General features: G+C 36.8%; 4 protein-coding genes across 16 annotated transcripts; 2 read left to right on the top strand and 2 right to left on the bottom strand.

Moving 5' to 3' along the window:
- The first annotated feature begins 16 nt into the window (after positions 1–16).
- On the top strand, positions 17–7,171 carry LOC124216981 (protein chibby homolog 1-like). Of its 5 annotated transcripts, XR_011177058.1 has the most exons (5): positions 17–333; positions 396–511; positions 739–825; positions 5,379–5,468; positions 5,709–5,725. XR_011177058.1 is itself a non-coding variant. In XM_046622177.2 (4 exons), exons 1-3 carry the CDS (start codon positions 150–152, stop codon positions 823–825), a joined length of 387 nt encoding a protein of 128 aa, XP_046478133.1. In that variant the 5' UTR covers positions 17–149; the 3' UTR covers positions 939–1,077. The 5 variants fall into 5 exon arrangements, 4 of the variants coding, with proteins under 4 accessions (XP_046478133.1, XP_046478132.1, XP_046478131.1 ...); XM_046622177.2 differs by lacking the exons at positions 5,379–5,468; positions 5,709–5,725 and adding an exon at positions 939–1,077; XM_046622176.2 differs by lacking the exon at positions 5,379–5,468 and having other exon boundaries at positions 18–333; positions 5,709–5,843.
- Top3alpha (topoisomerase 3-alpha) lies at positions 583–5,615 on the bottom strand. Of its 4 annotated transcripts, XM_046622127.2 has the most exons (13): positions 5,299–5,615; positions 5,170–5,229; positions 4,799–4,962; positions 4,320–4,663; positions 4,121–4,239; positions 3,693–4,039; positions 3,332–3,620; positions 2,659–3,157; positions 2,236–2,581; positions 1,673–2,132; positions 1,350–1,593; positions 1,024–1,262; positions 583–954 (listed from the first exon to the last, which is right to left on the bottom strand). In XM_046622127.2, exons 2-13 carry the CDS (start codon positions 5,210–5,212, stop codon positions 914–916), a joined length of 3,135 nt encoding a protein of 1,044 aa, XP_046478083.1. In that variant the 5' UTR covers positions 5,213–5,229; positions 5,299–5,615; the 3' UTR covers positions 583–913. The 4 variants fall into 4 exon arrangements, with proteins under 4 accessions (XP_046478083.1, XP_046478082.1, XP_046478084.1 ...); XM_046622126.2 differs by having other exon boundaries at positions 5,170–5,615; XM_046622128.1 differs by lacking the exons at positions 5,170–5,229; positions 5,299–5,615 and adding an exon at positions 5,070–5,151.
- PIG-Q (phosphatidylinositol glycan anchor biosynthesis class Q) lies at positions 6,208–8,805 on the bottom strand. 2 transcript variants are annotated; one of them, XM_046622145.2, is made up of 5 exons: positions 7,407–8,717; positions 7,040–7,320; positions 6,773–6,965; positions 6,535–6,649; positions 6,208–6,456 (listed from the first exon to the last, which is right to left on the bottom strand). In XM_046622145.2, the coding sequence occupies exons 1-5, from the start codon at positions 8,205–8,207 to the stop codon at positions 6,266–6,268; spliced, it is 1,581 nt and encodes a 526-aa protein (XP_046478101.1). In that variant the 5' UTR covers positions 8,208–8,717; the 3' UTR covers positions 6,208–6,265. The 2 variants fall into 2 exon arrangements, with proteins under 2 accessions (XP_046478101.1, XP_046478102.1); XM_046622146.2 differs by lacking the exon at positions 6,535–6,649 and having other exon boundaries at positions 7,407–8,805.
- On the top strand, positions 7,238–21,307 carry Marf1 (meiosis regulator and mRNA stability factor 1-like protein). 5 transcript variants are annotated; one of them, XR_011177056.1, is made up of 26 exons: positions 7,238–7,381; positions 9,340–9,721; positions 9,821–9,964; positions 10,033–10,317; positions 10,725–10,891; positions 11,779–11,873; positions 12,201–12,402; positions 12,661–12,823; positions 13,086–13,284; positions 13,411–13,499; positions 13,580–13,705; positions 13,798–13,947; positions 14,075–14,473; positions 14,720–14,898; positions 15,014–15,186; positions 15,271–15,482; positions 15,579–15,729; positions 15,814–15,989; positions 16,243–16,626; positions 16,720–16,923; positions 17,021–17,291; positions 17,424–17,806; positions 17,914–18,012; positions 18,090–18,450; positions 18,521–18,641; positions 20,198–21,307. XR_011177056.1 is itself a non-coding variant. In XM_046622107.2 (25 exons), exons 1-25 carry the CDS (start codon positions 7,326–7,328, stop codon positions 18,574–18,576), a joined length of 5,097 nt encoding a protein of 1,698 aa, XP_046478063.1. In that variant the 5' UTR covers positions 7,238–7,325; the 3' UTR covers positions 18,577–21,307. The 5 variants fall into 5 exon arrangements, 4 of the variants coding, with proteins under 4 accessions (XP_046478063.1, XP_046478062.1, XP_046478064.1 ...); XM_046622107.2 differs by having other exon boundaries at positions 17,424–17,797; positions 18,521–21,307; XM_046622106.2 differs by having other exon boundaries at positions 18,521–21,307.
- The last annotated feature ends 3,385 nt before the right edge of the window (positions 21,308–24,692 follow it).

Below are 24,692 nucleotides of genomic sequence, written 5' to 3'. Positions count from 1 at the left end.
GTCCACCAGTTTTTATCTGCTTAGTCCTAATTCGTCGTAACAGATGTCGGATCATAGGATTGTATTATCAGTGATACAAGATGGACTCTTGGTTGTTTATACAAACATAACCAACAATATTCTTGACATTTCATCGAGGTTTGCGAAACATGCCGTTGTTTTCAAACAAGTTTTCACCCAAAAAAACGCCTACTAGAAGAGCATTCGTTTCGTTGGCAAACAAGGATCTTAGCCCTAAAAGGATCGAAAAAGAATTAGGGCCTGATGTTGGACCCATACGTTTGCGACTCGGTGACCAAGAGACTGTATTCGACAGTGGACAGTGGATTCCTGGTAAATTCAGTCGAGCCCAATCTCAGAATACTTTTCCATTTTCCATTTCTTCATTTTCATAGAATCTGGCAAAGTTGGTGGAACTTACAAAGAGAATGAACGACTCCGAAAGGAAGTGAAGAAGCTTGAAGAGGAGAATAATATTCTGAAGCTAAAGTTCGAACTAATGCTTGACATGGTAATTATCCCTCTACTGTAATAAAAAGTCGTAAATGATGTCGTTAGTGCTATTAGTAAATTACACTCTCATTACTGTTATCTCTGTTTATTGGCTCGTTGTATCTCTGGGACACCAACAATACGCGTACAATTGTTTTAACGCAGTAGAAAAAAGATAGCGTATTACACCGTTCTTTATGAAAAATGAAACTAATGTTACAGATTTGATCGTTAATTTTTTTCTAGCTGACGCAAACGACAGCAGAGTCTAATTTATATGGCAAAGAACTCGACGCTCGTAAAGATAAACCGTCACACTCGAAAAGTACTTAGGTAATTACACATAATATCACATTTTTACAATTAAACTATCAAAGTCTTGAAGATTTTTCTTATTATTAAATTGATTCAATAAATTGTCTTAACCCGCATCATTTTGTGAACAGGTACGTCTGGTATGACCTGAAATATCGATAATTAAATTATCCATTTGGTAAATAAGTGTGGTAATTGTATACATCAAAAACATACCTTCTTGTCCGCAAAGACCGCACTTCCTTTTACTTGGATTTCTTGCTCTAGGAAGATTTGCATTTTGTGTATTTCTACCTCCTCGAAAGCCCCCTGTGTGTGTTCTCTGTCCATTATCGCATGAACCATCATCGTCATTTTCATCAGCCCATTTAAAAAATTTACATGTAGTGCCTATTCCTTGAGGGCATCCATAAAATTCTCTTCCTTTGTTAGGACCTTCCTTGTGTACGGTAAGTCTGTGGATATTACAGAGAGCAATTGGTGCTGGTAAAATTCGGATGTGCATTAAAATTTAAAGTAAGTCATTCCATTGGTGGACTCACTTTCTTGCCGGTTGCCCACACGTGCAGGTAATGCCTTGAGATGACGATGATCCGCCAGCTTCTCTATCGAACCTCATATTAGTTTGGCTCTGCTGTGTTTGATTACTATAGCTGCTATTGGTATTCCGAGATGGTTGCGAATGATTTCTGTTTGCATTATCATTGGGTAGAGCATTTTCTGCAGCCCAGAGAAAGAAGTCACAGCTGTTTTCTTGCGGTTTGGCACATTTGTAGAATTGTCTTCCTGCGGAAATTATTTTCAGTAAAAAATAAACAGAGAGCAAAAAATGTGTTACTAAGGTAACACTGTATTTCCAACTTACCTTTATTTGTCCCCTCTTTACGTACAGTAAGCTCTATTGCTCTTTCATGACAGTTACAGAGAATCGTGTCATCAGTCTCCATATTCTGTTGATTCTGATTACTAGACCGATTAGAAAACTTATTATGTCGTACAGAAGTCGTCGAAGGTGCAGAGCTCCAAGTAGACACCCCAGAATCAGTACGGCTTGTGTCATTTGCTCTAGAATTATTTATCTGGCCATTAGGTTGCCTTTGTGCGTTTTGCCGTGTTTGATTTGCTCTAGGATTTTGATTTGAGTTTGTTTGCGGTGCTCCACCATTACCAGCTTGTGGCACATTTTGTACGCTATGTGTTCGAATATCAAAAGTCTCATTGAGCACTGTATCACATCCTCCTATACAAGAGGTGTAAGAGGTTCCAAGATGCGGCAGGGTACCTTGGCGCAAGGTAAACTTAAGTAATGGCATATTACCTGGACACTAGAAATAGAAACAATCTAATCAATCTCCATCTTGATACTACACACTAGAAATTCCGAGGCCCAAAGTTTTTTAATGATTATTTGTTAATTGTTTAACTTACCCTGTTACACTTGTTATTCAAAACTTCTATATTCTCAACAGTGGTTGGAAACCATATCGAATTATTACATGTCGGAAACGCCATGCAGCCAATATATTTGCCAGGAGAGTTCCTTCGATCTTTTAATAACATATTACTCCCGCACTTTGGACACTTGTATACAATTATATCTGGATCCGGGTTTGCTATTTCAGCATGCTGCACCTGCGCTGGTTGCTCGTCAAGATAGTGTGCAAGCGCTTCGTCTATTAATCCAGCCTGCTGTAACGTTGCTGTGAATACTGTTTTATACCTGGATATTTGATCCTGCAAAACATCCGCTGGCTGTTTCACACCGTCGCATATTCTGAAAGAAATTATTTATTTCTCTTTTATTTGATTATAATGATATTTTATTTCATAACTAGTTGATATTTCACCCACAGCTTTAAATCGTTTTCGAGTCCTGCTCTGAGGTGTGGTTTGGACATATGAAAGCCCATACTGTCGTAGCCCATGACCAATCCAATCCCAAGTTTTCCGGGAATGAAATACTTTTGATCCTTCAGGCCCACGTATTGCCTTGATTTTATTTTCTCGATATGTTCAGCGTGAGTTGCATCAGTGCCAATTCCGTGCTTATCCATTAAAGCAATTAGGTCAGCTTCTGTTAGCAAGTTTGGAGGTGAAGTTTCCCCATCAACCATTTCAATGCCAGTGGGTCTGAAAGTTTGTGCCTCTTCGTATGCATGGATTTCTTTTGCATTCCACGTTTCGTACGGGTACACTTCTAAGTAATTTTTGGCAATTATATGAAGACCACTTGCTATAAATTTTTCCTGCGCAATATCAATGTGAACAATGGTCTCTTGACCTTCGGCATCCTTTGATATACAGGCCAAAAAATGACGAACTATAAACTCGTATACACGAGCCTCATTGCCTGTAATAAAGTGGATTCTTGATTTAAAAAATTGTTATACAGTCAGAAAATTACTCCAAGCGGAAATTTTTACAAATTTTTGGGAAAATTGATCGTTTTCCAAAATTTTTGAAATTTTCAAACCATGATTACGGTCTAGACTAATAGTAAAGTTGATAAAGTTTTGTAACATACCTCCTAAAGTAGCAATGTACTTCGTAGGATGAATCGGAGGGTGAGCTCCATCATTTTTTTTCCCTTGACGTGGGAAAGGCCCGTTTTGCAGTATTTGTTGTGCAAACGGTCCCCACTGTGGACTTGCAGATTGATGTTCGACTAGTGGCACAAGATTGAGTTCCTTGGGAAAAATGTTAGTTTCTGTACGAGGGTAGCTGATAATACCTTGAGTGTACAGTTTCTCTGCTATTTTCATTGTCTCCTTTGCGTTTAGTTTCAACTTGCGTGAACCCAATTTGGCTAATTCCTATAAAATTAATACAATTGAAGTGTATCGGTTGTCATATAATAATAATTTACATAAATCAGTTGTACTAACGACGGTGTCCAATGGCAGCGGTCTCCATTTGCTTTTCGGTTTGCACGTAACTTTTTCTACAGTTGCAGTAGGAGATTCTAAACACATGTCCAGAAATATCTGGCACGGAAGGCGTTCAAACAAACGATTTCTGTCCCATCTAAATTCCACCAATATTCCATCACGTTCGTCCGTGACTTTGATTTTCCAAAATGGCTCTGACTTGAAATTTTCAATTGCGAGAAACCTCTCTACTACAAAACCCAGGGTTGGAAACTGGCAGCTGCCATAGCTGATTAACATCTCAGCTAGCGTTTGTGGAAAAACCTTTTGAAGTCTCATTGTTTGAAATCGTGTAAATGCAGCTCCTGTTGGGATAACGTTGACATATTTAATCAATACAACTCTAGCCACATATCATCGTTTGATTAATTAAACAATTAAATTACCTATTCTCAAGTCCAATTCGCTCCTAACGTCGACAGCATCGCTTATGGCTTTGTTCGGTATTCCTAAATTATGAAGTGCTCGAGTCACCGATGGAGCAGTTATTTCCGAAAATTTTGCTCTGAAAAAAATAGCCAAGTAAAGATATACTTCGAACTGGTAGTAACATTTATTGACAGTTTTGACCTTGCCAATAACTACCGGTATATCTTAATGGTGGGCTTCACAGCTTGGCAAACTTGTATAACTTCAAAGCCTATGTTTTCACCCTCTCGATCGCAATCTGTCCATATAATCAGTGCCTGGCAACCCTTAGCCTCCCTCTCTAAGGTTTTTTTTATTTTCATAAAATTCTCCTCGCACTGCTTAACCACAGGTGCTTCAAATAGAGATAGTGGATTACATCCCTGCCAATTACGATATCCTCCGACAAATTCATGATTCAACAGGTGACCAGATACCGACGTCATTATCATTTTGCACTGCTGGCCCCATAGCTGGGTATCAAATTCGTAGATCTTGTTATATACTGATAGTCCTTCTCGCTGAAAATAATTGACTTTACTAGTACTATTGGCGTGTTAATTGTTTATCTGACCAGTTACGATATTTCAGAGTTTGGCAGCAAGTGGTGTTGTGAATTTTACAGATGAAAAAACAAAATAGAAACCAATAGTTACCCGATGCGAAGACCCACGTGAAAGATAGCCAGCTATACCTTTAGCTGCGTCATTTTTTTCAGCAACATTCAACACCTTCATGACGTTTTTACCGCTATTGTACAGCTCTTTGACAGTATCACTGCTACTTAATTTGGCCAGTTGAATCCATGTAGTTCTTAAATCTATAAACAAATATTTCTTAACCTTTATCTTCGTAATTTTCGATGTAAATTTCATGCGGACAAGTAAAAGCGAAGAAATAAAGAAGAAATAGACGTTAACGAAATACTTTTGACTTGATAAGATTAGATTATTGCCGCAATCAATCGTTTGGAATTAACCAAAAATACTCGGTGATTAGAGAAGTGTTTTGTTCACATTCTACTCACCAAAAACTAGCCGGTTGATCTTTGTTTGTAATACAAAATGCATTAAGCAGTTGCGGTATACTGAAAAGTAGAAAACATGAGTGAAAAAAACTCCGAAGCTTAGTGAATTTACGTAAACCTAAAGCATACTTTTTCAAATTAATATTAACTTAAAATAAATTATAAAATAAATCGAAAGTGTGTGTTGACATTTGTTTTCGGTTATGTAGAACTCTGTAGAACTCCAGAAACATGGCGTCTGCTATGCTGCGCAGAATTGCTGGAACAATTTTCTCCGAATGTAATTTATTAACGCCAAGGTAACGTAGATTTTTCACACTGCTTAAAGTAAGCTATATTTGATTGTAGTTGTGATTCGCTTTTTCGTCTTTCAACCTCTTTAGATTAATCAGCTATACAATAAAAAGAAAATCCATTTCTATTTGAGGTTAGGTCGCTTCTTGTCTACCCGTTTATTGCACCATAATACGCAATATTGTCCTGCAACCATTAATATCAGTTCGTGATACTAGAATAACTGGATTTAACTTTACTTGCAGAAAACTATCGACACCGATAGGTTGGAGAACCTTGGCCAACGTTTCAAATAAATCAAAGGATTACAAAAATGAGGAACAATATGAAGAGCCATTGCGATTCACCGGTAGTAAGGCTGATACTTGGATAGCTATGAAATCAAGAACGGGAAAAATATCGGATGAACCTTGGTACCAGATGTACGTTGTGATTGCGAGCACAGCTGCGTTTCTTATATATTTCGGCATTCTAAGGGAAGAAAGCGACATCGATAGACACTTTGATTTAACGCTTTATGATCACATAGAGGGTCTAGAAGAAGTTCAATTAAGAGCTGTCCTAAAGTTTAATCGGGAACGTAATCTTGATACAAAAGAAATAGAGGCGAGATTGAGGGAAATCGAAAAACAAAAAATGGACAAATAGTGTCTGCCGTATTTAGTTTCATTTAATCCTACACTTCTACATCACAATCCTACTACATAATATACAGTAAACAATAATAAATAATGAAATGAGATAGAAATAGCAAAAACCATCAATCATTTATTAATAGTTTCTTAATACATGGAGCGGTTATTTACAATGGGTACAAAAGCTGACCCCAAAATACATTTCTCACAATTTTACCCCACTCAACCGGCAGGTGAGGGTTTATCGTCTCTAGAATGCAACGTTTCCAAGTTTCACCCCATGGAGATACAACTGTTGACACGATTAGGGTGGTAGGACCTTCTCCACTTCTGGGATATATCTTCATGTTTATTGTACCTGGAACAGCATTGGAAATTGCACATGAAATACCGTCTATGCATCAAATCAAAATAATCTATTATCGGCTCTACTTACTGCTCATAACTGGGGAACGAATAAGCCATTTTACAAAAGCATAGACTGGCAGAACTTGTAAGTAAAACTTAAGTCTGGTGAGAAATCCACCTAGGCCTATTAGGACGAGTCGAAGCTATGGAAAGAAAATAGATCTACCCGATTTACTTGTGATACACTCGAGTAAAATTTTGTTCAATAATTCTTTCTGTGATTTCAATTGATTTCGAATTTAATTGGTTTTTGTTTCATTACTCACAATAGTGAAAACGGAGTAGTAAACCCATGTTGTTGGCATTAGAAACAGGAGGATAGTGAACAGCAATGTTCCAACAAACAATTGATCAGCCTGATACTGACATGAATCCACTCTCTCCCTTAATGGATTCTTCTTCTTTCCAAGGAACAAATGGAACAGTGCCATCAGGCCTCTCAGCTGCATATTGAACAGTCTGTATTTGACCGAGATCATTAGAAATTACAAATCAATGAAAGTCCAATATTTGTGTGCTGTATAGATATTCACCTTGCTGCATAAACGTAGATGCAGTAACTGTGGAAGCTGACAAGAGCCAAGAGATCAGCTATTATAGCTATTTGGAAAGTGACACCTAGTCTTCCACAAAGGATTAGAACCTTGAATGCAAATTCAAGCAAAGGTTCACTAACCACCAAAAATGTCCACCACAGGTTGATGTGGTATAAGAAAAATCGACCTAGCATCCCGTTGAACGAGTGGTTCAGTTTCAAACCTGCTGGCGCTCCCATTAACCAGTTTACCAGCCCTTTGAGTGATTCAACAACCCTCTGAAATGAAAGCAATTCATTCCTGTAGTTATACAATTTCATTTTCCAACTGTTCAATAAGGTATGAAGCATTGTTTAAAAATCACCTCTGCATTGTTAAGCAGTACTCGAGAGGGTGGCACATGTCCAATATTTTCTAACAAAAATCGCAAAAGCAAGACGCCGAGTAAGATGTCAAGCGCCGTGGCCAAAATGTAGTTTGCAGTTTTCAATGTGATTCTCTTTCTCTGTACGATCATGGTCAAAGTCCATTGTCCGTTTTCCAGCCAACTGTGCATGTGTAGGCCAAGTGCGGAGTATTTCAATATTGGCAAAAGTTTGCTCGCTATTTTGTAGAGGAATCGCATTTGGTACAAGAAAAATAACGCATGATAAGTCAGAAGGATCTCTCCGATGAGACTAAATTTTGATTTCCTATTTATCTCATCCTTTATGGACCTTTTCTGCAGCGTTTGTTTCAGTTCTTGAAAGTGATCACCAGATGGTGCCTTGTTTACTAACAATTCGGCCTGTAGCAATGCAGTTTGATCGTAAATTATGATCACAGTGTGATATGCGGTTGGTGTGATCTTACGATTGTCTATGAGAACGTCACGTATGCAATATTCGCAGTTAACGGAATTAGACTTGGAATTTGGAGACAAATAGACGTTTATCCAATCCGATAATGTTTTATCTAAATACCCATACGTGTTCTTAGAGCCGGAGAAGTACCCTATCAAATCGCTGTTTGATTTAACCGTGTTGCCAGAATCCACCTTCCTCACACCAATAATAAAGAATTTCTTCGATTCATTCCAGGAATCATACACGACTCTGCCAAACGTGTATCCTGGTTTCTCATTGCAAAATTCTTTCGGTATGAATACTAATATGGTCTTTGTCATTGTGCAAACGGCCCAAATTACATTGTACAAAATCTACTCTGCCTAAGGAAATTGCTACACGTTATCTGATGATAGGCAACTAAATCCGCCTACATTCCTTAACCTCAAATTTCATGATTTCTGTTATTACAGTACAAAATGTTGTACATTTCAGTTTATAGAATTATTATGAGCAAAGTCGAGCCAAAATCTGCAAGGAATAGGAATATTGAATGCTTTTGAATTCAACTGTGACGTTTCGCCAGCTCTATTATTGATAACCTCGAAATTCGAATCTTCCTGTTGTCATTGACTAGAGAATTTCATAGGCAGCCAGTCTTGTACTATCTCGTAGTAGCTTCTGTTCCCACATGTTCTCACCGGTTTGTCCACATCCTAAGAGTTAGACAGTGGGACGTCAGGGATTTCACCATTTGTCATTCTGGCCTTTACTAAAATGTCTCGAGAAGGCAAACATTCCCGGTCATTCCCGTCGTTCCCGTAGTAGTTGACCTGTAGTGTGACTTGTGGATAATTTTTTTTGCAATGTAGAAAGCGACAAACTTGTTCGGCATCTTGCGATCGGAATGTTTTTAAAATCTTGATTATTCTGCTATGGGCTGACATTCAGGTAATAACGAATGGTTACAAATCACTAGCTAACATCTTTAACTAATACTGCGCCACGATCTTATACGCCGGAGACATTTCTCTTGTTCTCGACCATTTTTTTTACCACAAAAATTATAACCTCAACCAGTTATTTTGAATCCCATTTCGCTCCAATCGCAGTTTGTAATCTAGTCGACGATTAAACATCGTAATCAATATTTCGCATTGTGAGTTATTTCGTATAAACGATAGTTGCGCGCAATGTATTCCGTAACACCTGTTTGCTGCAGCTAAATAGTCAGTTCCTATTTTATCCCTACTTCATCATAAACTTTGAGATGGCACAAAACAATGTCTCTAAAAGTTGGCTTTTTGTTCTCTGTCCGAAGTCCACAGCTCCTTGCATCTGTTAAAATTTGTATTTCTTACCCCTGTTGCATTTTGTACCCAACCGTCTTGGTCAAAATGTTGATCATTTTCTTGAACCAGCTTCACCTACTCTGTGTTACAATCTTCGTTTATTCTTTATTTCTCTTTTCAGCCCAGTAATCGAACTGATATGTGAAGTAAATTTGGAATTTCAAATGGAAGTCAGTGGTTTCACCAGGCATCGTGCTATCTCGGCGAGTAGCGACGATGAGATAGAAGGACTGAATGAACAGCTGATAAGGTCGCTATCACAATTCAAGTTTCCGCCACCGCCAAATATCAGCTCTGTTCATAAGACACATTCCTTGTCTGGGACAAATTCTGACAACGATACAGACACGCTATCGGAACAAGGAGGTTCCGCAACTCCGCCTTCATCTAAGCACTATGGATTCGAATACTCTTATCTGCACCATGGTAGTCCAGTCAACCCGCAGACTCTACCGAGATACTTACCACCGATCGGCGTGTTCTGGGACATCGAGAATTGCCAGGTTTGTGCATCAGACTTTTTCTTTTAAACAACAGAGTAGTCTGAACACTTACAGAAAACATTTCAAACAACAAATTACCTATTTTCTGCTTCACCTTAGGTTCCCAAAGGCAGATCCGCCGTTGCAGTTACGCAGGTGATCAGGGACTCATTTTTCAGTGGTTACAGGGAGGCAGAATTCATAGTAGTGTGTGACGTTAAGAAGGAGAATAATCAGGTTGTGCAAGAACTCAATGATGCTCAGGTAAAAAATCTCTTGGCTCATCTTGTTATCTTATCTTATTAATATTTTTTCCTCCCATTTTATTACAGGTGAATTTAATTCACGTCGCATCGACATGCAAGAATGCTGCGGATGAAAAACTTCGCCAGTCCATTAGGAGATTTGCTGACATTCATGGTAGTCCGGCAGCAATAATTCTCATATCTGGGGACATTAATTTTGCTGTTGACCTTAGCGACTTGAGGCATAGAAAAAAAATACATGTTATACTCTTGCACAAGGAGAATACATCTGAGGCTTTAATATTGTGTGCTAATGAACATTACAATTTTATTGAACTTATGGAACCCTTGCCATCCCGAACCGTGTCGAAGGTAATAAAGCTATCAACACTGACAACGGCTTGCCACTTGCATCTCACTCTATGCCTGATTATCTCTCTTGCAACATTGCTTCTGAATTATTAATTTTAGATTTTTTGTTTGTATTTTTGTTTCTTTAAAAAATATAATAAACTTGTACAAGAAATTATATTTCTATACTTTTATTCGGTTTTTGTTAAATGTCCACATTTGTCTTTGATTACTATGTTTTTTGCTTTCATTCTTGTATTTGTCTGTTTGTAATAGTTCTCTGTTGTCTTTTCTTAATGCTCAGAGCTATTCATTCATTTTATACGTGGCAATGTTTTTCTATGTTCTAAATGTACAGTGATATTCATAATGTGGTATGCATGTCCCTAGCTCTTTGAGCTTGTCTTGTAAACCAGTGAACTTTTCAGCTCCCCGAGACCTACGATCTTCTAGTCAATAATCTACCTAAAGAAAAGGACATCGTAGCTATCAGGCGACGCTTGAAGCAACTTTCCGATAACTGTGGTGGCAAGGTTGTAGCAATTCAATCCAACACGGCCACCGTGCGATTTACTTCAGCTGATTCATCTATCAGGTAACACATCGTTATTAGCTGTTTGTCTCGTTTCTTTTTCTGTTTTTTTTTTTTTTCCCACTTGTATTCATTGAATTTGTTTCGTTGCCAATATTATCGTCAAAATATACTCGAGCGATACTATGAACATATTCAATTCAATTAAAAGTACTGATTAAATTAAAGACAATGATGGGGTTATATTTTGCAGTGAAATTCTAGATTGCCAAATTTGAGCCATATAATATTTCGTACCACCTTTAAAGCTTGAAATTCAATAGTTTTGATATTGCTCGTCATGTAGCGCCATATACACGTGGAAAATTGGAGTAGGAGGAGAAAAGGGGAAGGGTATATATATCAGCAAAATCTGTTGGCAGCCAGCAATGTACCATTCACCTTGTTAGATTACAGTTCACAAGTAAAACAATTTCAAAAATTTAACCTTACATGTAATAATGTATTTGTAATGTAATATGTGTTAATTATTAGTTTGAGTAGGAGATATTTTATTTATTATCGTTCATAGATTTTTATTTATTGAATATTTGTTTGTAAGCTTGTCTCTTTGTGTGACCCCATGACTGGGTAGCTGCTTATTACTTGTACACAACTATGGTAAGTCGTTATGGCTGGAAATAAACTCAAAACATAATAAAGGTCAGGTGATACGGTACTATTGTATTTTAAAATCGAACTGTTGTGGATTTCTCATATCAGCATTTAACATTCAGTATTCAGCTATTATTCCAAAAATTGTTTATTTTTAAATTATAGATTGTTGTTAAACTCGGCCTTTACTCCATCTAAAGGACACTTGAGTTCTCTTATCTGGCTTTCAGCAGGCTGACTTTCAGAAGTAACGCTCATTTCTTATTCTCGTTTTTTTTTTTTCCTTCTCAAAATAGGGCTCAGAAACGTATGCATGGTGAAGACGTATTTGGCTCAAAGATTCTTGTCAGATTCTCTGAAGAACGAGACGAACATACAAGTAAAACACAAGGTAGATGATGTTATTCTATAATATATTTAAATTCAACATTTATCCAAACTATTTTTGTAAGATTTTCATATTATAAATTCATAAATGTGTACTCGTTATTTTCAAATCTTACGATAAACACGTTCAAGATTTTTTTTCTTACTTGGTCTGATGATATTATTTTGAACGAATTTGCGATAAATCTTAGTGTTCTTTTTCTTGGCAGATCACCTTCAAGGAATATTTTTTTTTTATTGGATATTTGACAAAAGTGTTCATTTATGTATACTTTGATGTTTTTTTTGCACCTTTGCGAAGTTAATGACCTAAGAAAATCAATAATTTCAGGTAGCAACACAAGCCAAGATTGTACAGCAACTGAATCTGAATCGGTGATCGGAACACCAGGAAAAATGTATACTGCAGGGAGCACGCTAGGAGGCGCACGCAGTCTTCCTGTCACCCCGCACTATCATTCGTCATCACCTATAATCGGAGCATATTCAACATGGGGTACAATCCACAGTTCATCAGTTAATGTACCACCTGGGTAAGTCAAAAGATTTAGAAATAATTCGAAAGATTCGACTCTCATTTTTCCTATAAATGACATTGTAATCACAAACATGATGATACTCCGAGATTGAACCTTTGAGTCGCAGATTGATTGTAATAATCTCTGCTGATTCGGGTTATGAATATTAGAAGCTTTGATCTTATCTGATTTGAAGTATTTGTAATTCGTATCAAGTTTTGATTCAACACGACCTTGCTGATTTCATTTTCGATTTCTTTGGTGCGATTTCAGATTGATCCAGCAGACGCCTGTCTTTCGTAAAAATGTTCAAAGCAGTAGCGAAGCTAGTTTCAACCGATCTCTTAACGAATTGCCGCGTTCCCATTCTCCGTTTGTATGGCAACAGGTTGGCAACACACAACGGCACGGATTTTACTGGGAAGGTCAATACAAGGTAAACTCATATAATTGAATGATTCAATTTCGTACAGCACCTACTGTAAAAAAAATGAACAGACTTGTTTGATCAGTGTTATATTCTTAATAATTCTGTGATCAACTGTCTGAATATCTACGTGACGGTTTAAAGTACTAGCCACCTCATATCCTATGCTTATGTTCTCGTAATCAACACCTATACAATATATTTGAAATCGAACTCAATTCTTCTCAAAAAAAATTGTGATGTATTCAAAATATGATAATGCAAATTTTAGAACGAAGATGTGAAGGTTCTTGGTAAGCGTGCTTCAATCTCGCAGGCTCGAGATACAAGCACATTATCCAATAACGATTCAGTTCGTACACCAGAAGGGTATAGGCGCATAAGAGGAACTCATAGCTATGTACATCCACCCGACTGGAAACCGGCGCGACAACAATTTCATCTTCCCAATCCGAGCTACAATGGAAATGGTAATTACGTTTTTTGATCAACAAAGCCCAAAATAGTCTCCAGTTTTCTTTCACTTAGTGATTTGTATTGCAAGTAACTCATTTTCATACAATTGTTCATTTGCTTCATAAATTTTTCCATTATAGGATACTTGCAATCCAACTCCATAAAGCGGCGCAGTCCTTCCCCAATGACTTCGGCATATACGCGAGACCATGCTCACTGGAACGGACAAGTGATTATTGCCTATTTTTATTTTACGCATCTTCTTGAATAATTTTCAACCACGTGTCTTAACACTCTTTAAACGAACAGGTAATGCCGCCACGAAGTAGTAGAACTCCATCACCCTACGACGGGCATCTGATGTCTTCGTGCCAACATGAGCAGTCGCGATTGTCGCCTTATCATCAAAATGATCCGGAAAGTGAAGAAGTTGAGGTTTGTGCTAATTATGTTGTGTATAACAGTTTTGTGCACTTTCAAATGTATGCAGATTCTTCATTCTGTACATATCCATTGGTGTGTTACAGAATTTTTTTAATCCAATAAGCAACCGTAATTTTGGCGTCTTGAACGGAGCCTGTACACCTATTGAACTTCAGGTAACCAATTTGGACCAAAACATTGAACCCAAAGAGATGAAACGTATTTTGGCCTCAGTCTTTATGGAACATGTAATGGTAAGTCACTCATGACGACGATTTTTGAGTAAGAAATAGCTATATGCCTGCCGTTGACATAGAATCAACAGCTTTAAGTATTTTATTCGTCTGGTCTTTTATTGTAGCATTTCATTTATTCTTCTAGGTTTTGCACGTGTTTGTCTTCATGCAATCTGATGGAAATTTTGCCGCTAGCGTGAAGGTTCCGTCGTTACAAGATGCGCAGTATGCCATTTCTCAACTTCATCGTCGCAAGGTCGGCTTTAAACGGATTTTGATTTCATACGCTCATACTGGTGGGCCTAATCCTCAGCTGGTACGATCCCAGATAGTAATGTTGTTGCAAGAAGTTCCTGGGCACAAGTTACCGTTATTTAAATTTCGGGAAATGTACGAACGACGATTTGTAATCTCAATTAGTGTTTCCGAGCTCTACAAAATGAAAGATGTTTGCATTGTCACTGAGGACTCTGGAGGAAGGATGGTCTCCCTCAATCCAGATCATCGAAATACACCATCTCCATGTTTCGGCAACTCCACACCAGTAAGCCCAACTTAATCGATACTGTTTTCACTACTAATATTATATTCTACCATGTTGCACATGATGACAGACATGAGGCCGAATCTGAGTTACTTTCGATGGTGATAGAGCCTTTGTTCTCACCGGTCTTAAGTATCATTGATCATTTCGGGGAAGCGTGAAAATTTATCTGACTTGCGTAATAAATCATGTATTGTTTTTTTCTCTATCATTTCAATTTCTAAGTATCCTTTGTTTCTTTTCTAGGAGGGCGTACAGCTGGAGATGCCGTATTGTACTATGCATACACAGAAGCCTTGGTCAGACAGAGGATGGGCGGAACAAGAGATGCTTTCATTGCCAAATGTTAAAATTTCACTGAAATTACTCACTGACCGCCTACAACAATTATTAAAAACGCACAATGGGAGTCTCCCGCTACTTAGGTGAGAAAAATAATTTTTCTTTGAAAATATTGATCGAACTTTGCTCTCGATTTATCTTTATCATGCTCATTTACACCGTGATAAGTTCTGATTAATTACTATTCCTCTTATTCAGTCTGCCAACGTGCTACGAGGCTGAGTTTACAGAAAAACTTGAAGTAGATGAAAACGGAGTTCCTTTGGAGCACTTGGTTGCCTGTCTAAGTTCCATAGAGCTGAAACAAGGTCCAGGAGGAGTCAAGTTTCTTATATGGGCTGGAACCAATGACAATGATGATAGTCATGAAGGTAAGGTAGACGTTTTTTGATGATTTTAAGTCTAAATTGAAATCTTAGAACAACATTCAATCACAATATTTTTGTACTTAACAGATAATAAATGCGTAAGTCCCCCACTGGTGAATCAACTAGCATTGTTCAGTCGAGAATTGGTTGATCTGCTGAAAACTGCACCTCATTGTCAATTGCCGTTCAATCGTTTTATACCAGCTTATCACCATCACTTTGGAAGACAGTGTAGGGTTGCTGATTACGGTTTTACTAAATTGATAGATCTCTTAGAAGCTCTTACACACACTGTACAGGTGAAATAAATTTTTCTATTTCTCTCCTAATGAATTCGCAGCCCTCTGTGTGTGGAATTTGTCGTTGATGCATTAAAATTGATACCATTATATCAGGTGATGGGTGATGGAAACAAACGAGTCGTCACACTGTCACATCGGGCCCAGGTTCGTAGGTTTACCTCGGATTTGCTCAGAGTTTTGAAAGCCCAAGCTAGTAAACAGGTCTCTCTTTCTGAATTTCCATCTGTTTACTCCAGAGTAATAGGTATGTTGCTTGGTTATAAGGTATATGATAATTCGATTGTTCAAATTAGAATTTAATTAAATTTATACCATATTTTTATTACAGCCAAACCGTGGGATGTCGTAGATTATGGCGTTTGTGCGATTGAGGATATTCTCGGTGAGGTTTCTGAAAATACAGTCGTTGTAACGAACCACGATAATAATGATAAAATGATTGCCATACCAAAGAGAGAACAAACTGCTGAGGAGATAGAACGAACGAAACAGTTTGCTCTCGAAGTAAGTTCGGTAAACTGAATTCTTATGCACTTTCAAGTTCAATTTGAAAGTTCATTTCTTGTAAAATTTGAAAGTTAGCCTGACTTTTGGCTAAGTTTTACGATCCATCTACTAGCACAAAGAGAAATGGCAATAAAATTAGATGCCCTTTGAGGAGCTGTAGAAATGTTAATACATACCGATTATTTACGGATTTGAGGCAACAATTCAGTGTAATCCCCTAAATTGATTATTTGGTTATTTTATTTTACAGGTAGTTAAGCTTTTGGGTCACGCTCCACAGTGTAGAATGTTGTTCAACAAATTTGTCCCATCTTACCATCACCATTTCGGTCATCAGTGTCGTGTGTCAGATTACGGTTTCACAAAATTGATTGAACTCTTTGAAGCCATACCGCATATTGTAAAAATAGAGGAAACAAGTGGAGGTGAGCGATGTATTTCGCTTACTGAAAAAGAAGGGCTCCGAGTACTTGGCGAACAAGTAGCCAAGTTAGTTAGCAGGGCGAAAGGAGTTCTGCCAGTGGCAGAAATTGGTCAAGCATTTTTGCATCAGTTTGGTTACGCCTTATGCCCAGACATATTCAACTGTTCTTCAATATTGCAACTGATGGGAAAACTTTTTGAAACTGTCAAGGTTTGTTTTAACTAATTTCAAACCAAACGACGTTATTGACAAACCTTATCCATATCTGTTTCAAATGGTAAAGACACAGGTTTTTTCTCATAGATATCACAAACAGCGACAGGTCCGGTTGTCACGTCAGTGGATAAATCGAGGTTGCAAGTTTTGGCTCTACAGTGTCGTAGAGTACTCATGGATCAGCCACAACGCTGTCTCTCAGTCCCAGAGTTTCAGTCTCATTTCATTCGGTATTATGCATCAGCCTGTGACTTAGGCGGGCTCCAAAGGGATCTTTCCGACGTCGTTGAGGTAATAATTATTATTTACGAAATTCAGAAATTCAATTCTATTGACGAACAAGCCCTTTTTTACCTTTATTTAATTCTTTATATATTCTGAATTTCAGTTCTCAAGTGTTAATGGCAAGCAAATGATAGAATTAACTCCGCTACAGTCATTTGCGTGCAATCTATACAAAGTTTTAATGAACTATGGTGGTGTACTTCCCTTGTCTCAATTTGAGAACGCATATCTTAGTGTCATAGGTTCGGCATGTCAAGTTGCCCAATTTGGATTTTCAACACTCACTGCACTTTTACAAGCTCTCAAATGTACTGTAATCCTCAAAGAACCAAAACACCGAAGGAAAACTTTATATCTGAATAAGAAACTTGCCAGTGAGTATACAATCAAAGTTCTTCCAATAGATTTCAGCCTTTTTTTTTTCTTGTAAACTGTTATGTCATAGTGCTTAGTTGCATGTGTACCTAAATATAACAATAAAATCCATTTCCGATTTTGTTAAACAGCTGTTGGCTTCCCGTTACCTTCAACATATTCGGTCACATCACCGAATAAGAATACAGAGTCCAGCAATGATTCCTTTGACAGTGATACATCTGGACGTTTGGACCTATCGAATGCTTCGCTTAATTTAGAGGAGCTCAGTAAATGGCCACCGACATCTGTGAATATTCATCATGATTGGTCTCACAAGGAACTTAGTCAGTGGTCTCAAAAAAACGATACACAGTGGTCAGCGGTGCCTGAATCAGAAGCAGAGCAATCGCATAAATGGTCCGCCATTGAGAGGAAAGATGATAAATTTCTTCAAAGTCTAATTCGCACCTCACCAGGAAATCAAGAGCTTCCACCTCCACCTAAGCCTGATTCTCCTAACGATGTAAATTCGGTTAGCAATTTATTTCTATATCAATTAAAATTTAAACCTTCAAAGATCCTATATTCTTTGAAATCCACTTTTATTGCAATTTTCAAAGCCTACCTCCAACATTACAGGGTGAGAATGACAATAAGCAAAGATTTTGGAACTCTGCCGTGTGGGCAAGCCCTCCAAATTACAAGTACTCTCAACGCGATCAGTCTGCAATTGTTGTTGTAAGTTTGCTCCATCATGCGATCGTATTTTTATCTTGACTATATTTTCACACATGTTTTGCAAACTTGGATTCTAGGTTCCGGCTCTCACCTTGCCTCACTGGGATCAAATGACCTCTGATGAGAGTGCTTCTAATCTGCTATCTCCGGCAAAGAATCTTCTGCCGGCTGCAGCTAATCCGTTGAACCCTCGTACATCGCCGTACTATTCTTCTCGCAGCCCGGTCATTGCACCTCATCCTTCGGAGTTACCATTTCCGTCACTTTCTTTGACTCCTAAGAAGAGTGCTCTTGTTGAAGTTATCGAATTGAGGAGAAATAACGATTTCCGAACTGATGGCAATAGTCTTGAAGACCAGCCTGGTAAATCTCAAACGAGTGAAACTGACAGCTCTGAAGCTTTAGGAAAAGGTCGGATTACTCCCGCAAAACAACAACGTAAGTTTGAAACTTTCTGTATCAACTGATAAATATCGACTTTGTGGAAATAGCATTCATTTTATTCCAGTGATATCCGGGAAACGTCGCCTAGCTGCTCAATTCAGTCAGCCCATTAACTCTTGAGTAAGAAAAAGTAAATATCAGGGGGTACTTCCTGATGTACCTTCTGTTTTTTAAGATTCTCATCGGTAAGTCTGAAGAGAATTTTCAAATACAATCATATTGCTTCAACAAGTTGCCGACAATTCAAGAAGATACTCTATTATGAGCTACTTGGTTATCGTCAAGAATTATTCGTGAACCGAACAATTCAAATATATAATATTGAACTATCCATGTTCGTGATTTAACATTGCAAAATTGCTCGATAATTATTACGATGAATGCGACTGGTAATGAAAGTAAAAGTGATTAGTGATCTATAATTCACAGTGGTGAAAGAATCAATGAAAATATAATATACTAAACAGCTAATGCCAGCACGATGAAATTTTTTGTGACTGTGATAAAAGTGGACAGTCTCCACAACTTAGCCAATTATTTATATTCACTGAAATTAATTACTGGATAGTGATCTGATACATGTAGTATATTAGATTATCAATAACCAACACGGGATCATAATTTTTAGATTTTATTTAAATATAAAATAAAACCTACTTGATAAGAACAACATTGCCCATTTGATTGCTCCAAATCACTATTCAATTTGAATATTTTGAAAAATTGGGAACACTCGTACAGAATGTGCAATCAACTTCAGGCATGCTTAGAATGTATATACACATAACTCTCGATTACTTGAAAGTAATATGTTTTTAACATTTTAACATGGCAATTCTTGAGATTCATATGCACAATGTGCACATCTATAGATGAATCGTTGTAACGTTCTTCATTTTAATTAAAAAATATCTCTTGGCGTTATGTTGAATAAGAAATAGTAAACTTGTATTGAATGTGTAAGTTACATAAATTACGCAAGTAGAATCAAATTCGGTGTTGTGTTCGATTCTGTCAACAAAAAAAAAAAAAAAACATTTTGCAGTCACAATTTATATTAAAAACCGTTTCCATTGAAAATTGCGAGTGAACGCAAATTGGTTCAAAATCATTGAATTTGTGCGTGCATTGTTAAGCATAGGGGGTGGTCGGCATTCAAACATTAAAACTTGATACTCTTGCCCTGTATACGTAATCGTAATAACCAGCTACGTAATCTTTCACCCTGAATTATATAAATTACTTTGTATTCTTACAGTGTGTTTTATAGGCGTTAGTCATCGGACACTTTCATGTTAATACCCATTTTTTATCATCACTTTGAGTATTTTCAATATAGTTGAAAGTATCATTTGAAAAACTACAGAACGGAACGAAATTGCAGATATATCTGAAGAAGACACTGGAAAGAAAAATTACTTAGAATCTATCAAAAATTAGAAGATACGGTCGTGGAAGTGAAAATACAAATGACTAATTTCCAGAATTATTAATAATATTTTATTGAGTCAATCAAATCACGTGCTTATCTCTAAATGAGCATCTTCTGCATTCTCAATGATAAAGAGTACGTTGTACATTTTTATGATTCTATCTTGGAGTTTTCATCTCTCTGACCTGGGTGATGGTACATTTTTTCTACTCGTTTCTCGAATGATTCCTCAGCGTTTTCAATGCAAATATCTGAGAACAGGATATTTTATCTAATATTTTCATGCTCTTTGTTGCAAAATCTTTCCAGCAAGTGTATAATCGAGTCTGGTACTTGGTTTTACAAGCATATTTTATATCTTGGCCTGATGATCGCTTTGAAGCTGCCATACCACCATTTGAACGAGGTTCTGATGCGAGTTCGGGACCTTGCTAATCCGAGTAAACAGAAGCGTTTTGGACGACTCCAAATTTTCATTTAAACCCATTTTCTGTTGCACCGCCATCTGTGAATGGATAGTCTTTGTAATGTTCGAGATTTTCCATTTCGAATATTTGTTTCTTACCGTTCCAAGATACGCTTCATTTCGTTGATTCTGCACCTGCGTTTTTGCGCTTCTATTCGGAATGAATATGCGCAGCTATTCAAAAATCTGCTCCTCGTACTAGAGATCTGTTTGCCAATTTTTTATACGACGAGAATCACACTCTTCCATAAATTCACCGTATCGATAGGTTTTGGCATAGTGGCTTCAGTTATTATCAGCTGCAATGTCCAACAGTGTCTTCAAAGCATAATTTGCGTCTATCGTTGTCTGTATTTGAATACACCGAGGTTTAGTTTTATTTTCTTGATCAGACACGAGAATTTTCTGCTGGAGATCAATAATCTGTGCACTGCGTAATTGCAGATTTTCTGTGAACAAAGAGATAGTATATAGTACAATTTATTGAATAAAACGAAGGCCGCACGCAATTCTGTTCAGGGAAACATTACTGTTATGGTTAGTGTAAAGATTAATTGTATTTAAGGTCTTCATTTTAAGAAATCACAATAAAATTAACAGCAATTTTACCAAATCAGTCAATCTAACAGATTGGCTACTTTTCGAATTGTAAGAACAATTTTTTCGTAATCAAAAATGTACTTTTATCGAGAAGAAGACAAAAATAGAAAAAGAACAAGGCGAACAAATTATATTGTTTTTGTACGAATTATTATTAATCTTAAGGAAACAAACGTTTGCTTGAGTGATGTGCAGAAAATTATGTCTGCACTATCTGGTGTAAAATAATTATTAATAGGATCATAAAATTTTATATTTAGTATCTGCAGCTGATGTTTTAGCGATAGTTGTTATATTGAAGTGTAAGCTTTGCAACAGAATGGAAGCTCCACGTACTAGTAACAGAATTCAAATTGACGTCAAAAATCGAAATTGGTACATTGTTCTGTAAACGTCAGTTTTATAAGCACTAAAAATGATATTTTCGATTAGTGAATTAGATTTAATTGCAGAGCTTCCTACTGATTGTAATGATGTACTGCGAAAATTTGGTGAATTTATTATTACTGCAAATTGAATTTGATATGGAATGTATTTATTATAACACAGTGTTTTTGAGCAAGCGCGTAACTCGTGAAACAGTGAACAAAGAAAATTCCGCTCACGCTTGACTCATACAACGAATTTTGAAAATATACAAGGCAGAAAAATTCGCATAATCATGCTTTTAATTGAATTTTCAACTGGTATCCACAATATACGTATCAACCAGTTGAATTCAGGCTCGCTCGTTCAATATCCAACACGACTTTTTTGTGCTAAATGATTTTATTGTGATAACGAGGTGAGAAAGTTTATTATGTATAAAAATGAATGTCAATGCAATCCTCCCTATGAATGTTTAATAATTTAATTCGATATACGTGTACAATAGCTATAGACGGTTTTTTTTTATATAATTGTACAATAAAGTGTAAATGGTGGATAAAAAAAAGGAAAAGAAACAGCGTATTTACTTGTAATTTTTGGAGAGCTAGAATCCGTAGCTACTTTTTCCTATGTACTCAGATCTCGGAAACTGTGAAATCTCTATTTAAGTACTGTAAATTAAAATGGGTTAGACTTGATTTTTTTTGTGGAGGTAACAGGGTTCGGGTGCACAATATTTTCGCTTTGGACCCTCGGGAAATAAAAAAAAAATCTAGGACATCGTAGGACTAGCAACTGAGGAAATATAAAAAAAAGTTTCCATGATTTAGCTGCATCTTTTGACCTGTTCGTTGGAGCGACTTTAGACTATGCGCAATCGGTTGCTAAATTTCGTTGACGAAATATCATGATTTTGTAACTGTAGGTTTCGTTTAGTTGGAATAGCCTTAATCCACCTAACGCACTTTTGTAAGGCAACCAAACACGCGTGACAGAGTACCGAGTAGCCTAAGAATCCTGACACAGGCGTCGGCGAAACACATAGGTATACATTATAGGTATGCCTTATGTATACCGATACGATGTATTCACTCCAATTTTCCGGCTAATAGGATTAGCGCTTACTGACAGATAATATATTAAAAGTTGTTAGTGCACCTGTTGATTGATGTGTGCAGTGCGTAGTAATAGACACCTTCTTTTTACTGGGAAGTAGTAAAAATTCACAAATTGCGCAGACCGGCAGAGACCATAATTGTTTCATTCATATACCGGGACAATCTCTTGAAACTATACATATAATGCGCATGCGCGAGTTTTATCGGCTGCTCGGGCAGGTTAGCCACTCCGAGTTTCAGCTGTCAAACTCTGTTTCTGGCGGCGTTGTAGTTCATACGAATTTTTGAGGTTAGAATCTCAAACAGTCGAGGTAGTGACTCGGAAAGTTGATGCTAATGCTCTTTGAAAATTGGCTTTATTCGACTAAAATGAGAAATCTGTTTAAATGTTGGGTGCTTGGAAGAAACGCAGCAGGTAGGTGCGAACACTTTATTTAATCATTTTTATTATTTCGTACATTAGAAATAACAATGGAATTTTTATCTATCAACAGGTGATACGGCTAAAATAATTACATCTCTGATATTCACTGTTATCTGCCCATTCAATTTGTCAGACGTACAAAGATCATCGCCACTTTCAAGCAACTAAGCAACTTTCTCACTCTTTTGTGATTTCAGGCGGTAATATTGAATTTTATCACTTTCGAAAATGAGACATTAAACCGAGCATTCAAGAAATTTAAATATCTCACTATCTGTAACGGAACTGTGAATCTTTTTTTTCTTGAAAATAGTTCAACAAAATTTACGAATAGTCGATAGTCAATGTATTTTTTCCGATTAACAAATTATTGCTACTACTATTTAAAATTTCCGAATGATTATCAGAATTTATTTCGCAAATTTTCAATGATGTTCGATTAAATAAATGAAGGGAACCTAATACTCAAATTGAAAATTCAAGTGATATTAGATTTATTAAAATGATTTCTGTATTTCATGTTAGTGCGGTTCGAAACAAAGAAAATCTAATCGAAAGCGTAGAACTCAGGAACGTAAATCACATCCTGTGACACAAATTGAAAATCAGGTTTCTCAAAATGCGCCTCGATGTCACAATTAGCTTCAAGGACAATCATGTTTTAGAGTAATGTCAATTTTAAAGTAATGTAAAGATTGTGTCCCTTGTTCCATCAAAATAAATGAATGTCTAATTTTTAACGAAGTTTATGAAGATTTTTTTCCAAATAATGTAATCCGATACAATATCTTGTTCATAGTCCTCCGAACATCACCTTCTAACAAGGATATTTGGAAAGAGTCCCTTTGTTGCAGAAACCATTATAAAATTCTTGGTTTTCAATTCGTGCTATTGAATAACTCTGTGTTTCAGGTTCCATTTTCAATCTCAAAATGGGATTTTTTTTGCTCCAGATAATGCTAACATGAAATGCAGAAATAATTGCGGTACATGGAGATTCACAAGCTTTCAGTCTTAGCGTAGGACCCTATAAAGAGTGTAAAATTGAATTTGGTTTCAAGTTATCGTGCAACTAGCTAGCCAGATGACACCGTCAACTAAGATTAAATTTAAAGACATTTTTAACTGAACTTATTCAACAGTTCTAGATTTAGATTGATTCAGTTTGCCTAGCAAAATTCAACCCTACAATCTAATTGAGGACTTGAAAAACTATTTATCTGAATTCAATGCCAAAGAGAGTAAAAGTAAGCTTCAAAATAAGATACCAAATCAAATGGTATAAAGTTTGAAAAACAATGCTGGTCAATAATAATGCTTAAATTACAATGGTGCACAGAATGATTCCTCGGTAGAATGAATTGGCAGCAACGGTTAAGTAACAAACTTATCGCTATTGGCTCGATCAAAGTAAAATGATGGGATATTCAGCCATTATGATCTGTAGTATATCCCGCTCTTCAATTTTGCCTCAACTGATGTTAAGAAGGTGGCGATGGCCTGATAAAATTCACTCTGGCACCTGATGTCTGACGAAACAACCAGGTTCGATGGTTCTAATGATTGCACCGCTCGAGAAACCAGGATCCTTGCCACCTAAACGTTTTGACCATCAGGTAAGGCATAATTTTCCTCGTGTTAATTAAAGTTTAAACTTCGAGCCTGCTGAAAAAAAAACGAATTTTATCATTGAATCCATGTTAAAATATTGTCATTGTCAAAGATCACGTAATTGGAAATTTACTTACATGCTTCCATGCCTGACAAATTTAGTCCCGCTTTGACAATGAATTATTTCGTACCTGAAAATATTAGAAGCTATTATTA

The sequence above is a fragment of the Neodiprion pinetum genome, chromosome 4 (genome assembly GCF_021155775.2).
Source record: "Neodiprion pinetum isolate iyNeoPine1 chromosome 4, iyNeoPine1.2, whole genome shotgun sequence".
Classification (NCBI taxonomy): Eukaryota; Metazoa; Arthropoda; class Insecta; order Hymenoptera; family Diprionidae; genus Neodiprion; species Neodiprion pinetum.
The sequence above is the reverse complement of the archived record's forward strand: the minus strand, read 5'-3'. Positions and strand labels throughout refer to the sequence as shown.